This window comes from Setaria viridis, chromosome 5, assembly GCF_005286985.2.
Source record: "Setaria viridis chromosome 5, Setaria_viridis_v4.0, whole genome shotgun sequence".
Lineage (NCBI taxonomy): Eukaryota > Viridiplantae > Streptophyta > Magnoliopsida > Poales > Poaceae > Setaria > Setaria viridis.
This window is the reverse complement of record NC_048267.2, coordinates 4488554-4503931: the sequence shown is the minus strand read 5'-3', so window position 1 is coordinate 4503931 and position 15378 is coordinate 4488554. Positions and strand designations below refer to the sequence as shown.

The 15378-nt window shown below is 49.8% G+C and overlaps 2 protein-coding genes and 1 non-coding gene across 3 annotated transcripts; all 3 read right to left on the bottom strand.

Annotated features, from left to right (window-relative positions):
- Positions 1-1875: 1875 nt before the first annotated feature.
- LOC117858501 (putative pectinesterase/pectinesterase inhibitor 22) lies at positions 1876-4197 on the bottom strand. The gene is made up of 2 exons (XM_034741574.2): positions 2950-4197; positions 1876-2742 (listed from the first exon to the last, which is right to left on the bottom strand). The coding sequence occupies exons 1-2, from the start codon at positions 4025-4027 to the stop codon at positions 2051-2053; spliced, it is 1770 nt and encodes a 589-aa protein (XP_034597465.1). The 5' UTR covers positions 4028-4197; the 3' UTR covers positions 1876-2050.
- A 2639-nt stretch (positions 4198-6836) lies between these two features.
- Positions 6837-7634, bottom strand: LOC117855474 (uncharacterized). Its single transcript, XR_011898334.1, has one exon. It is a non-coding gene; the product is annotated as an uncharacterized protein (transcript).
- Positions 7635-11660: 4026 nt separating this feature from the next.
- LOC117855473 (uncharacterized) lies at positions 11661-12631 on the bottom strand. Its single transcript, XM_034737831.2, has one exon. The coding sequence runs from the start codon at positions 12568-12570 to the stop codon at positions 11977-11979; it is 594 nt and encodes a 197-aa protein (XP_034593722.1). The 5' UTR covers positions 12571-12631; the 3' UTR covers positions 11661-11976.
- Positions 12632-15378: the final 2747 nt, after the last annotated feature.

The following is a 15378-nucleotide window of genomic DNA, read 5'->3' as shown; positions in this document are numbered from 1 at the left end:
AAACAGAGTAACAGTATTTATATTGACGCACTGAAAAGTTGCTGACATGCAAACTATTGTATTTGCCATTCATGGTTGAAAGACCTGATGGACAGGTAAAAAAATCATAGCCTCATGGAGTTTTATGATTACTGAAACCAGAAGCAATGAACCCATTTGGAAATTCCATACATAACACAAGTTTCAGGGAAGTGTTACTGTATGCCATGGCATAGGGGGCACTTAAATAGAGATGGACACAAATATAAAAAAGCTCATGAATCCATTTCTCCAACTTTGCAGCCTGACTTGACTTCTGCCCTCTATCAGTTTACTGGCTTGATAGGCGGCAGCAACTAGCTAATCAAACAAGTCATTCCGCTCATCCATCCTCCTCCAAGAGTCTCTTACTACTTAAAATATGGCCAAGGCATGTTCATACTTTGCTTTAACGGAAGTTCGAAATCTCAGCAATTATGCTTAACTACTATGTAGAAAAGACCAGCACGAAATCTAAATGATCAAGAAAAGATAATTCAATCAGCAGACAGTGAGTTTTTAACAAGAACAATTTTGGGAAAAATATTTACATTAGTATCGTATTTTCCTTTTGCTCTGTATATGCAAATGCTAGCTACAACAAGCCCACGAAAACACTTGTTTTTTTCAATCTATATCGTGAACAATGTCCTAAAGTAAATATTCACTTGCCACCTCAAAGCACCTTTGAAGCCAATATTGTTCATATAAAAAAGAAATTGGAGGACACACTTTGTTTGATGTACACATCCCCCGCTTACCATCGAAGGTAGCTTCCTTTGCTAAACAGCACAATGACTCTCTTAGTTATGAGTACAGACCAAGGTTCTGCATACCCACCATATCCTTGTGCTCTCAATCAGACTAAGATAACCACGGCAGACCTAACCGAGGGCACAGGGATCCAGAATTCCAGATGCACCACCCCAAACTTTTTGTGGAAAGAATGCTATCCAGGGGCAGGGGTTTGGTCAAAGTCTGACTATAGGACTAAGACTGCCCGGGGGCAGATTCAATGCAGTTTTCTGGGATCCAGATGCACCCCCAAAAATTTTCCGGGGAAATTTTTGCTATCCAGCGATCCGCGCAGCAAACAAACAGAGTGGAGCATCCACCCCAGAAAGAAATAATCGGAATTCGATTTCTCTCTGCCTCCAAGCAACAAAGAAAGGGAATAGCAGGACACGAACGGATCCAGAGCACGCGAATTTTGCACGGCTTGCCGTTGGGAACTAACTAGGCACAGATGGCTTATCAGGCTAAATCCTGCACGTACGCACAGAGTGCAGACTGCAACTCCACAAGCGATCCCAGCATCGCTATTCACTAGGCGTTGCTACCATCTGGACGGATCCATGCGCAACAGATTAAAAAACAGCGACGAACTAACGGATCGGAACGGCGACCTGCGCGCAGCGCGCTCCAAGCGAATACAATCCTTCAATCCATCTAAGCGAAGCTTGGGATTCCTTACCAGAGAACGGAGAGAGCAGCTCCCAAGCGCGAGACGAGGGCGACGAGTCGACGAGGGAGCCGAGGACGAGGCCGCCGCCTACGGGGCGAGTGGAATGAATAGTCTCGGGGGGAAGACTGCAACTCGGGAAGGGGGATGGAATGCCTGGACTGGATCTGGATCGAGGCGTCGTGTTGGAAGTTGGGAGGAAACGCCCGAGGCCGAGACGCGCTTGTGCCGTTGCGCGCCGCTCCGTTGGGTTTTAGCCGGGGACTTTGTTTGTGGGAGCTGGAAAGGAATCAGGTCCGGCTGCCCTGGTGATCTGAGCTGTCCGGCTGGCTGTTTGGACGCGAGGGGAGCTGCCCCATTTGCTTGGCCAATTTTATAGAAAAAATAAAAAGGGCTAGTTGAAAATAAAAAGGGCTAGTTTACTCCACCAAAATAATCAATACTACAACGTAAATAAAATGTAACAAAGTTAATATGCCTTTTGGTACTACTATATCCATCCTTATTGTGTGTGCTCTTCCAAAAATAAAATAAAATGAACCCATGCATTCGCACTGGCCGTCGTCGTCGTCACTTCCTGAACAGGTCGGCCGTGAAGGTGACGCCGGTGCCGGGCAGCCAGGCGAGCCCGTCGATGAACCGCCGGACGGTGAACCTGCCGGCGACGGCGGCGTCGACGATCGCGTGGTACCCGGGCCACCTCACCCGGCCAGCGACGCCCGCCCCGGGCCCGTAGTTCCTGTATTCCCCGTAGAACAGCGTGGCGAGCGCGACGGCGTGCTCCCCGGCGCCGGTGGCGGCCCACTCGAGCCACCCGCGGGCCTGGACGCCGGGGCCCAGGTAGGACTCCATGACCACCACCCGCGAGAAGGGCTTCCACGGCCGGCCCAGGAACGTCGGGTGCGCGGCCTCCACCACGCAGCCGTGGAAGGCGAAGCCCGTGTTCTGGTTCGGGTCCCTCCGGCCCTGCGCGGTGACGCTGCCCGTCTGCCCGGGCGCCAGCGGCAGCGTGGCGACGAGGGTGCGCTGGAGCACGGCGATGCCGTTGCCGAAGACGAAGTCCACCGTCCCGGCGACGCGGCAGTCGCGGTAGAACTGCCGGAGGGAGTGCGCGTACAGCGTGTCCTGGTACCCCTCCACGGCCACGCGGAAGAAGGCGGAGCGGTCAGAGTCCACGCGCAGCGCCACCGCCTGGTGCGCCGCCGGCCCCGCCGTGTTGCGGATCGTCAGGTCCCGCGCGACGAACCCCGCGCCGGCCACCGCTGCGCATGACAAGCAAAGGTTAAGACAGGGACATGGCGACATGGGTGGGATAGCTTGCTTCAAGGGAAGAACACGTGCATCCTGCCCCTCGGAACGAAGTAATGCATGGCAATAACTCTGCCGCCGCGAGCTTTTTTGTGATCACGTAGCTGAGATTATTAGAAAAGGAAGATCGATGGACAGCACGGCATGTACTACATGCTTACCGAATGTGGCGCTCCGGAAGGTGGTCCAGCCGCCGGAGAAGCTCCGGCTGCCGGAGATCACCGTCTCGCCCATGCCTTCGCCGACAAGCACGATGTTGGTCTTCTTCTTCCTCACCTCCACGTTCTCGTGGTACACGCCTCGCTTCACGTAGATCACGTACTTCCGCTTGCTGTGGCTCGGCGCCCGCGCCACCGCCTCGCTGACGGTCCGGTACCGCCCGCTGCCGTCCTGCGCCACCACGACGTCTACGCGCGTCGGCTTGCTGCCGCCGGTGTGGGCGCTCTTGGGCTTGGGCTTGGGTTCCTCGTCCTTGCCGCCTTCGCCCTCGACGTCCATCACCCACGGCGGCAGCTCCGAGCCGGGGTCAGCGGCGGCGCCGCCTGTGCCGTTGCTTCCTGGTGGAGCGTGGCGCAGCGGCGTGATGCTGCGCAGGCGCTTGTGCATGGAGAGGAGGTTGCTGACCAGCTGCGTGAGCTGCGCCACGGCCGCCTCGACGCGGCGCATCAGGCGGCCGTCAGTGCCGCGGAAGCCCTCGACGCAGGTGTCCTGGTTGCCCAGCGCCGCGCTGAGCCACGCGTGGAGGTCGTCCTCCGCGCGCCGCGCCGCCGCTGCGGAGCCGGGCGCGTCCGGCTCGACGCCGCCGTCGCCGGCCTCGGCCATGGCGTCGAGCGCCCAGCCGAGCTCGTCGACGGAGTATCCCAGCAGCTCGACGCAGTCGCGCACCGCCATCTCCTCGCGCGCGTGGTTGGACAGCGAGGCGAGCCCCCTGACCGCCCCCGCGGCGCCCACGGCCTCGCCGAGCGTGTCGCGGAGCGCGGCGCGCAGCACCGGCACGGGCCCGCTGCCGGCGCCGCCCCGCGCCGTGTCGAGGCGCGACACGCAGGCCTCGCGCCCGCCCGCGGAGACGTTGAAGCACGCCTGCCGAAGCAGCGCGTCCTCGAAGGCCTCCGCCTCGCCCTCGCTCTCGAACGACAGGCCGGCGAACACCGCGGCGGCGTTGCCGCGTCGCGCGGTAGCGAGGAGCAGGAGCATCAGCAGCAACTGGAAGTTGGTGGCACTCGTAGCAGGCGGCGCCATTGAAAAAAACGAAGATGCATGCAGCTTGCAAGTGCCCGCGAGCTGAGGAGTGTGTTGCCATGAGCACGAGGCGTGTGTGGGGGTATATAGAGGTATCCGCGTGCTCTCCTTGGTGCGAATGGAGGCAAGGTATAATTTGTTGTGGAAGAAAGGTGTGCACGATGGGCAAGTCTTTGCGAGCCCTTTTGCGCTCTGAGCAAAAGGGGGTTCGATCCTTAAGGCGGTAAGCGCTTACTGCTTAGTTCAGCCATGGTCCATGATGATAAACTTTGGAGCAAATCAATAAGTGACCATGCAGGATGCTGCAGATGATACAGGATTCGCAAAAAGATGCAGCATCTTTAGTGTCGGTGAGATACACTTGGCTCAACCAATAGATCTCAGTTCTCAAGCAAGCAATAAACGAGAGGAATCCGGATGGATGCATGAGGCGATGAGGAAGATGAGGTTGTGCCATGCTTGTTGTGCAATTCACATGCGCGTGCATGCATCGGATGCGCGATCGCGAGATGCTCTGGGCTGTGGCTACTTCCCGGAGCTGAAAAAGTGCGCGCAGCAGGGGCCGACCACCCATTGTGCACTCTCATAGGCAAATAGCTACTACCATAGATAGCAAGCTCAGGGCTCGTGACTCGTGAGAGCTTGGCATTAGATGCACCAACACTCAAGGTGTCTATTCCTTCGTTTTGCTTGGCGCCGCGGGCTTGTAGATGCGCTCGAATCAGCAGTGATGATTCCGAATCTTGCTCTACACAAAGTCTTAGACCAAGGGCACTTGCTTAGTGGGCCACCTTGTCAGGCATCACAAGCACACGCCACGCGGAACTGTCGTCAAATGCCTCACCGCACCGGCTACCCGGTGGGCCAACTCGATCGGCCAGAGCCCAGAAGCATGACGATACAAGGTAAATCAATCTACTACTAATAAAACTAAGTTAGACGCTTGAATTTGTGGAAGTGTTGAATTTGTGGAAGTGAAAGAAAGAAACCTTATTGATGAACCCATCTATACTATAAAGATTCTAAATAATTGAAAACGTTTTCCACCAAAATAATTCCTCAGTACCTCTCACGGAGGCCTCACATGGCAGGTCGAGGGGGTGTTGGAAAGGGGTGAAAACAGGGCGTTGAAAATGACTGCTGTTTGGACACTACTTTTTTCACCGGCGATTTTGCGATTTTGTTTAACTGCTCGCATACCCGCGCATGTCCCGCCCGTCAATTGCGCCCATAGATCGTGGCTCCCGCTCCTCTGTGCATCTTCTGCACTCATCTCTATCAAGGTGTTGATCTGATTAGTGGTACGAAGGAATTTCATGTGGTGCAGAGGCTTGATTTTGCCCAATACAATTAAATATATTTTTTTTCATTCTTCACCATCATTTTTGTGATATTCCTCTTTCATCAGATTTGTTTGATAGACTGAATCCAATTTTCCCATGACATGGTAGGACAGGAGGATAAGGTTGGTAGCCATAATTGATGATCTCTTGCAAGCATGTCGACCAAAACAAGTAAGCGACCAAACCCGAATCAGGATTGGAACTGTAGTCTTATGATGGGTTTCTCAGATGCAAGCCTGACCTGCAGTCCTTCTCCTGTTCACTCCATTTTACTCATTCCATATTCAAATGTCCTGGCTTGGGGATGGGGCATAGACATGCCCTCCTCTAAACCCTCATTCTTATGTTTTCTGGTGAATTCTGTGGCATGTGTTGTGATTAGAGATGGTATTCTTGGTCATGGAAGGCGGAAGTACCCAATGAAAGAAGTGTCTTAATTGAGTTCACACGGTGTGCTTATACTAGGTGACAAATGATGTTTGTTTAGCCTTCTCGATCAGTGGGGCACTTGGTTGCAATTCTCCAGTCGCTTGTTAATTAGCTGGTGTGGGTGTGAGTTTGATGCCGGGTGATGTCCATTTATGGTCTCACGTGCTACCTGGTAATATAATTGACTTGGTGGTTGACTATTTGTTGTCAGCTTAAGTTAATAGATGTATGTTCCATCTCAATAAATAAATTGAATAATGAGAAATGATAAGGGTGGAATGACAGGGTTGAGAGGTAGAAACAGGAGGGAGGTGGAGAGGAGTAAAGAGAAAACTAAAGCGAGAAGGCATTCACATGTTTTTTATCTGCACTTTGTTTTAAAAAAGCGATCATGTACTTTCATTCAGCTCTGCTGAAGTACTTAGACAATTTAAATAGTTTATTAAACCTTGATTTAATAATATGTTTAGATAATTTTTATGGCTTTGCTATTTATGCTGATTAATAAATATATAATTAGTCTATTTTACGAAAGTAAAATGGAAATCATGTTTTAAATTTTTCGAACACGTGCGTGCCGCAAGTGCATTTTACTAGTACGGAAAAGGATATTTGCATTTCAACTTTTTAGTGAAAGGACTCGATGGTAATCATGCAATATTTTTTTGCTGAAGTGCATCATAATCTCACAGATGAAAACGATGTTTATCTCTGCACACCTTTGGGAACAGAACTACTGAAATATTGAATGTTTTTTTAAATACAACACAAATACTGAATAGCAAATTACGACAGAGTTCACAGACTCATTGGTTAATGAGCGCCCAGCAGCACAGAACAACAACAACTAGTACTCATAAGGAAAAAAGAAGAAAAACAAAACAAACTTAAATCACACTGTTACCACTAGCTCATGGATCAATAACTAGCGAAATGATGATAAAGCGGCCCTCCCAGCTGAGGGAGCCTGTCGCCGCGCACGGACGCGGTGACGACGGCGAGGACGGCCATGGCGAGCGACACGCGCAGCTGCGAAGTCAGGAACGTCAGCAGCAGCACGAGGCTGGAGGAGGGCACAATGAGCGCACCCAGCTGGGGAGCGTGTCGACGCGAAGGTACTTGGTGAAGACGGCCAGCACGGCCATGACGGCGCCCCAGATGGCGAGGTCCATGGCGAGCGAGGTGCGCGGCTGCGACGTCACGAACGTGAGCACGAGGCTGGAGTAGGCCACCAGGAACGCGTACCGGACGAGGCGCGACTTGGCGGGCACCCCCGTGAGGAGCCCCAAGGTGAGGAGCATGGAGGTGCCGAACGCCGCCCAGCTCCCCACCATGAACAGCCAGTAACGCCGCCGGTGCTTGTCCCGCATGATCGGGTCGCCGGCGACGTGCCCCGCGCCGTCGTCCTGCCAGTAACCGCCGGGGATGTTGGTCCCCACCTGGTACGACAGCGCCGTGATCAGCGTCGCCACCACCAGCAGCGTGTCCGTGCCTTTCCCGGCGAACTTGGGCGCGCAACGTCCACCGCCGCCGCCATCATTCTGCGGGAGGCTATCGCCGCCCGGCCCCTGCTGCTGGCCCAACTCCTCCGTGTCTACGCGGACACCATTGCGGGGGGTGCTCATCTATTCGGCTGTGCGCCAAGTACTCCTAGAGTGGCGTATCGATGTTCTTGCTTGAATCTTGGGTGGACATTTATGGAGGGGGGATTCCCTTGGTTGCCTTGCTCCCAGTCCCTTCCTATAAGGAAGTGGTTGACCGACCTGTTGGTGCTCTGCTTGAAAGTCCTGACGTGAAGTCCTCGTCAAGTCGTTGTTTATCCATGGCTACCTCTCTTTTGTTCTTGCTTGCCTGTTGCTTGCTGGTTTCCGCGAAGGGGGCGTTTGGTTCCTCGAGCTAGAGTTTAGTCCGTATCACATCGAATATTTGAGACTAATTAGGAGGATTAAATATGAGTTAATTATAAAACTAATTGCATAGATGGAGGCTAAACGACGAGACGAATCTATTAAGCCTAATTAGTTCATAATTTGACAATGTGTTGCTACCTCCATCTATGTAATGGCTTTTGTAAATAGTCTATATTTAATATACTTCTAATTAGTATCTAGATATTCGATGTGACACCAAACACCCCCGAAGTGTATGCCATTCAGATTCCTTTGTGAAATAACAATACTGCCAAGTGGAGCCTAAGAAATTGAAACTAGGAATGCGTGAGGTAGATCTGGCCATCCGGGAAATCCTTGTTTAGTGCCTGCAAAGCTGCAGTTCACGCGTTCTCATGCCGCCGTGCTTGGATGCATCATCCCGTCGTTTTTGGCGTATCGATGTTCTTGCTTGAATCTTGGGTGGACATTTACACTGACTTATTTTTAGCACCCGTCATATCGAATGTTTAGATACTAATTAGGAGTATTAAACGTAGACTATTTACAAAACCCATTACATAAGACGAATCTAAACGGCGAGACGAATCTATTAAGCCTAATTAGTCCATGATTTGACAATGTGTTGCTACAGTAAACATTTGCTAATGATGGATTAATTAGGCGTAATTAGGCTTAATAGATTCGTCTCGCCGTTTAGATTCATCTTATGTAATGGGTTTTGTAAATAGTCTACGTTTAATACTCCTAATTAGTATCTAAACATTCGATGTGACACGTGCTAAAAATAAGTCAGTGGAAGAAAATTGCCCCTTATAATAGAGGGGTGATTCCCTTTGTTGCCTTGCTCCAGTCCCTGTAAAGTAATTCCCTCGGGACGCGCAAACTGTGAGCAAGGCTGGCCTTGTTTAATTGCTAAAGTTTGGAGGTGCCAAATTACTGTTACAGCACTGTAGCACACTGTAGCGTTTCGTTTGTATTTGTGAATTATTGTCCAAACATTGACTAATTAGGCTCAAAAGATTCGTCTCGCAAAGTACAACAAAACTGTGCAATTAGTTTTTTATTTCGTCTACATTGAGTACTCCATGCATGTACCGCAAGTTTGATGTGATGGAGAATCTTCTTTTTGCATAGTGCCAAAGTTGGGAGTTGGGGATGAACTAAACAAGGGCACTCCAAAATCCCAACTTTGGCACTATGCAAAAAGAAGATTCCTCATCACATCAAACTTGCGGTACATGCATGGAGTACTGAATGTAGACGAAATCAAAAACTAATTGCACAGTTTTGTTGTACTTTGCGAGACGAATCTTTTGAGCCTAATTAGTCAATGTTTGAACAATAATTCACAAATACAAACGAAACGCTATAGTGTTGCTACAGTATTTTTTGTCGTTGTCAAGATCAGCGGATCAGGACTTAGACTAGTAAATTTCTTTTATGTGCGTGAGCCTCAGATGGTTGCACGGGAGACACAGATTAGACTGGTTCGGGCAAAGAAGCCCTACGTCCAGTATCGAGGATGTTCGTGTTGCCCCCGTGCGGGGATTCTGTAGTAGGGGGTTACAGATGGGTGAGAGAGGGACTGGTACCAGGTCTCTTCAGTTTTCGTGTTCTAAAAGGAGTGTTGATCTCTCGATCTGCCGATCCCCCTCCCCGGCTCTAGGTTCCTCCTTTTATATCGCAAGGGGCCGGCCGGAGTTACAATTGGGGACCGGGTAAAAAGCAAAAGAGTAAGATGGTAAAAAAGGTCTAGCGGAAAAGGGGGGCAGAGGCCCCCGGCGCCCGACGTCCTGCTGACCCTGAACGCGTGCCGTCGTGCATGCCGGAAGGGGTGGCCGCCGGATGCCAAGTGTTGCAGCTCTTCGGAGGTAGCTACTTCGACGTTCGTAGGTATCAGGATAGATCATGATGAGGGGGTTTCGTCGTTACCCCGCCGTCCGTTAGGGAGGACGGTGGATACCGCCGCTCCGGCGATAGCTTGTAGAGAGGGGGAGCTTCACACCTGTACTGCCGTTCGTGCGGGACCCGAGGGCGTGCGGGACCCGAGGACGGGGCCGCTCCCTGCTTCGCTCCGGTCGCCGCAGGTCATGAGTACCCTACGACGAATAGAGACCGGCCGCCGGCACTGTAGCTCGCGCAGGCCGGTCGTGCTCGGGTACTTGCGCCAGGTTGCGTGAGGGGCGCGGTCGCCCTGCGCCCTGCCAGCTCTGCGGCGCATTTATGGTGAGGCCGACGGGGGGACCCACAGGGTTTTGTCCTGTTTATGCGGATCGTATCCGAGGGGATTCTGACCCCGTGACCCTCAACGCGCCCGACTCTTTCGCTCGGGGTCGGGCGAGGCGGAACTTGCGCGGTCCAGGGTCGGGCGTTCCCGACCCTGGGGTTACAGTCGGGCGAGACGGAGGCCTCGCGGAGGGAGGTCGGGCGCTCCCGACCCTGACGCCTGGGTCGGGCGAGGCGATAATTTGATCATGCTTTGGTGGGCCTGGGCCTTTATGTTTGTTTCCTTAAGCTGCGTTTTAGGGGTTCGTTAATATTTCCCCCCAACATTTTTAGCATCCCAAAGTTGGGCAACTAAACAAAGCCTAAGAGCTAAGTGTAAGTATAATAGCAGCCTGTAAGTAGGCTGAATATTGAGGTGGAGGAAAGAGGAGAGGAGAGAAATGAGAAGTAGGCAGTAAACTTATGGTCCGCTTAGACATAAGAATCAAGAAACTTTGTGAAAGAGATAAGTGAATCTTGTATTAATATTAAAGAGCTCACTAATATATGAGTGGGCTGAGAGGTAGGCTATAAAGATATTTACAGCTAGCAGCCCGAAGTGCGAGTGCAATTGGTTGACTGACCGACCTTGTGCTCTGCTCAGCGAAGACCCAAGTCCTTGTCAAGTCGTTTCTCACTTTCCCTCGCACCTCTGTTTCTCAAATCTTTGTTCTTGCGTTTTGTCTCGCACTTCTGTTTCTCAAATCTTTGTTCTTGCTTACTTGGTATCCGTGACGTCCTGACGTGTATGCCGTTCAGTAATGCATGAGTTGTGCTCTGCCCTCTGCAATAACAATACTGTCAAGTGGGACGTAAAAGATCAAAAGGAATGTGTAAGGGAGAAGGGGTGGCGGCAGGGGTTGCCTGCCGTATCATTCGGTTGTCTTTGGACTTTTGATAATCATTAGGCTATGGATCATGTTCACATAAATAAAACTTGAGCCTTGAGGTGAATAGTAATGTGGAAAAAAAGGGAATCATCTTGTGTAACTTTGTATCACGAATCGGTTCAACTGAACTGCATTCGTTGTCATTATTTCTTTTTACCATGAAAAAGGAAAAAAATCATAGGTACAACACAAACATGGCACACTAAATTATGCTTGATCTGTCTCGATTAAGAGTTTATTAGATCACCTTAAGTTAATCCCCTACTAGTTGGGGTTCATATTCTCCCATTGATTGAAACAAGTCATTGTGGCTCGATAAGTCAACGGGCAAGTATAAACGATTCAAAGGGCAGTTGCTTTGTGGACCAAGCGAGCATAGTTTAGGACCTGTTTGGGACTGCTTCGCTAAAAAATAGCTCCACTTTCTGAAAAAAAACAACTCCACTTCACCAATTTTAAGAAAATACGGAACTATATACCTGTTTGGCTACCGAATGCAAATTCAACTCCAGAAATTGTATGAACTAGTGGAATAGTCACTTTTACTCTTAGGTGGAAACTAGCGCTCGCTCCTCTAACTGTAAGATGGATGCTGCGACTTGCACACCCTACCTTGCCTTGCATTGGGCCGATATTTTTGACGACTCTGCAATCTCAGTTAACCATGCTGACAGCAACCAAAGCAGCGACCATAATTTCCTTCTCGATCGCTTTGCTTGCTCTTTACCTTGATCTTCTCTGTCAGTATGTACACTGCTGAAGTGCATCATAATCTCACAGATGAAAACGATGTTTATCTCTGCACACCTTTGGGAACAGAACTACTGAAATATTGAATGTTTTTTTTAAATACAACACAAATACTGAATAGCAAATTACGACAGAGTTCACAGACTCATTGGTTAATGAGCGCCCAGCAGCACAGAACAACAACAACTAGTACTCATAAGGAAAAAAGAAGAAAAACAAAACAAACTTAAATCACACTGTTACCACTAGCTCATGGACCAATAACTAGCGAAATGATGATAAAGCTAGCGGCCCGCCCAGCTGAGGGAGCCTGTCGCCGCGCACGGACGCGGTGACGACGGCGAGGACGGCCATGGCGAGCGACACGCGCAGCTGCGAAGTCAGGAACATGAGCAGCAGCACGAGGCTGGAGGAGGGCACAATGAGCGCACCCAGCTGGGGAGCGTGTCGACGCGAAGGTACTTGGTGAAGACGGTCAGCACGGCCATGAGGGCGCCCCAGATGGCGAGGTCCATGGCGAGCGAGGTGCGCGGCTGCGACGTCACGAACGTGAGCACGAGGCTGGAGTAGGCCACCAGGAACGCGTACCGGACGAGGCGCGACTTGGCGGGCACCCCCGTGAGGAGCCCCAAGGTGAGGAGCATGGAGGTGCCGAACGCCGCCCAGCTCCCCGCCATGAACAGCCAGTACCGCCGCCGGTGCTTGTCCCGCATGATCGGGTCGCCTGCGACGTGCCCGTTGTCATCCTGCCAGTACCCGCCCGGGATGTTGGTCCCCAGCTGGTACGACAGCGCCGTGATCAGCGTCGCCACCACCAGCAGCGTGCTCACCTCATTCGCGTCGAAGGTGGGTTTGGGCGGTCCACCGCCGCCGCCGCCGCCGCCACCATTCTGCGGGAGGCTATCGCCGCCCTGCCCCTGCTGCTGGCCCAACCGCTCCACGTCTACGCGGACAGGATTGCCGGTGCTGCCCATCTATTCAGCTGTGCGCCAAGTACTCCTAGAGTGGCGTATCGATGTTCTTGCTTGAATCTTGGGTGGACATTTATAGAGGGGGGATTCCCTTGGTTGCCTTGCTCCCAGTCCCTTCCTAGAAGGAAGCGGGACGCGCAACTGAACTGCGAGTAAGTGGTTGACCGACCTGTTGGTGCTCTGCTTGAAAGTCCTGACGTGAAGTCCGCGTCAAGTCGTTGTTTATCCATGGCTACCTCTCTTTTGTTCTTGCTTGCTCAGTTGCTTGCTGGTTTCCGCGAAGTGTATGCCATTCAGATTCCTTTGTGAAATAACAATACTGCCAAGTGGAGCCTAAGAAATTGAAACTAGGAATGCGTGAGGTAGATCCGGCCATCCGGGAAATCCTTGTTTAGTGCCTGCAAAGCTGCAGTTCACGCGTTCTCATGCCGCCGTGCTTGGATGTATCATCCCGTCGTTTTTGGCGTATCGAGTTCTTGCTTGAATCCTGGGTGGACATTTATAATAGAGGGATGATTCCCTTTGTTGCCTTGCTCCCAGTCGACCCAGTAAAGTAAGTCCCTAGAAGGAAGCGGGACGCGCAACTGAACTGCGAGTAAGAGCAAAGTATAATAGCAGGATGTAAGTAGACTGAATATTGACGCGGAGGAGAGGGGAGAGGAGAGAGGAGAAGCAGGCTGTAAACTTACAGCCCACTTAGACACAAGAATCAAGAAACTTTACGAGAGAGATAAGTGGGCCTTATATTAATATTGAAGAGCGCACTAGTATATGGGTGGGCTGAGAGGTAGGCTGCAAAGATATTTAAAGTCAGCAGCCGGCTGTATTATTAGCCTTGCTCCAAGTGGTTGAAGTGCGAGTGGGAAGCGCAGCTGGAATTAAAGTGCGAGTGGAAGTGGTTGACTGACCGATCTTGTGCTCTGCTAAGCGAAGATCCAAGTCGGGCGTTTGGTTCCCTTTGCTTATTTTTAGCACGTGTCACATCGAATGTTTAAACACTAATTAGGAGTATTAAACGTAGACTATTTACAAAACCCATTACATAAGCGGAGGCTAAACGGCAGCTAAATGGCGAGACGAATCTATTAAGCCTAATTAATCCACCATTAGCAAATGTTTACTGTAGCAACACATTGTCAAATCATGAACTAATTAGGCTTAATAGATTCGTCTCGCCGTTTAGCCTCCACTTATGTAATGGGTTTTGTAAATAGTCTATGTTTAATACTCCTAATTAGTATCTAAACATTCGATGTGACAGATGCTAAAAATAAGTAAGAGAAACCAAACACCCCTCAAATCGTTTCTCCCTTTCCCTCGCACCTCTGTTTCTCAAATCTTTGTTCTTGCTTTTTGTCTCGCACTTCTGTTTCTCAAATCTTTGTTCTTGCTTACTTGGTATCCGTGACGTCCTGACGTGTATGCCGTTCAGTAATGCATGAGTTGTGCTCTGCCCTCTGCAATAACAATACTGTCAAGTGGAACGTAAAAGATCAAAAGGAATGTGTAAGGGAGAAGGGGGTGGCGGCAGGGGTTGCCTGCCGTATCATTCGGTTGTCTTTGGACTTTTGATAATCATTAGGCTATGGATCATGTTCACATAAATAAAACTTGAGCCTTGAGGTGAATAGTAATGTGAAAAAAAAGGGAATCATCTTGTGTAACTTTGTATCACGAATCGGTTCAACTGAACTGCATTCGTTGTCATTATTTCTTTTTACCATGAAAAAGGAAAAAAATCATAGGTACAACACAAACATGGCACACTAATTATGCTTGATCTGTCTCGATTAAGAGTTTATTAGAGCACCTTAAGTTAATCCCCTACTAGTTGGGGTTCATATTCTCCCATTGATTGAAACAAGTCATTGTGGCTCGATAAGTCAATGGGCAAGTATAAACGATTCAAAGGGCAGTTGCTTTGTGGACCAAGCGAGCGTAGTTTAGGACTTGGGACTGCTCCGCTAAAAAAATATAGCTTCACTTTCTGAAAAAACAACTTCACTCCACCAACTTTAAGAAAATAGGAAGCTATGTACCTGTTTGGCTACCGAATGCAAATCCAGCTCCAGGAATTGTAGGAACCAGTGGAATAGTTACTCTTGATCTTAGGTGATTTTTTTCCACGTCCCTACAGAAACTAGCGCTCGCTCCTCTAACTGTAAGATGGATGCTGCGACTTGCACACCCTACCTTGTCTTGCATTGGGCCGATATTTTTGACGACTCTGCAATCTCAGTTAACCATGCTGACAGGAACCAAAGCAGCGACCATAATTTCCTTCTCGATCGCGTTGCTTGCTCTTTACCTTGATCTTCTCTGTCAGTATGTACACTGCTGACTGCTGTCACAGTTTACCTTTGGCAGCAGCTAGCATCAGGTTAGTTTTAGCCTTTTTTTTTTAGACTTTCTTCTTCATCGCGGCAGCAGCTAGCATCTGGGTGTTTGGATTTTAGTCCTCTTGAAAGTTCATGTCACATCGAATGTTTAGATACTAATAAGAAATATTAAACATAGACTAAAAAGTTCATGTCACATCGAATATTTAGATACTAATAAGAAGTATTAAACATAGACTAATTACAAAACCAATTACACAGATGGAGACTAATTTGCGAGATGAATCTTTTAAGCCTAATTAGTCCACGATTTGACAATATGATGCTACAGTAAACATGTGCTAATGATGGATTAATTATGCTTAATAGATTCGTCTTGTGAATTAGCCTCCATCTATGTAATTAGTTTTATAATTAGCTCATATTTAGTCCTCCTAATTAGCATCCAAATATTCGATGTGACACGAACTAA

What these genes read in the sequence shown, in the direction of transcription:
- LOC117858501 (XM_034741574.2), bottom strand. Translation starts at nt 4,027, where the DNA reads ATGGCGCCGCCTGCTACGAGTGCCACCAACTTCCAGTTGCTGCTGATG. An exon ending in CTTCCGGAGCGCCACATTCG is followed by an intron (nt 2,743 to 2,949) that starts GTAAGCATGTAG and finishes TGTCATGCGCAG; the next exon opens with CGGTGGCCGGCGCGGGGTTC.
- LOC117855473 (XM_034737831.2), bottom strand. Translation starts at nt 12,570, where the DNA reads ATGGGCAGCACCGGCAATCCTGTCCGCGTAGACGTGGAGCGGTTGGGC.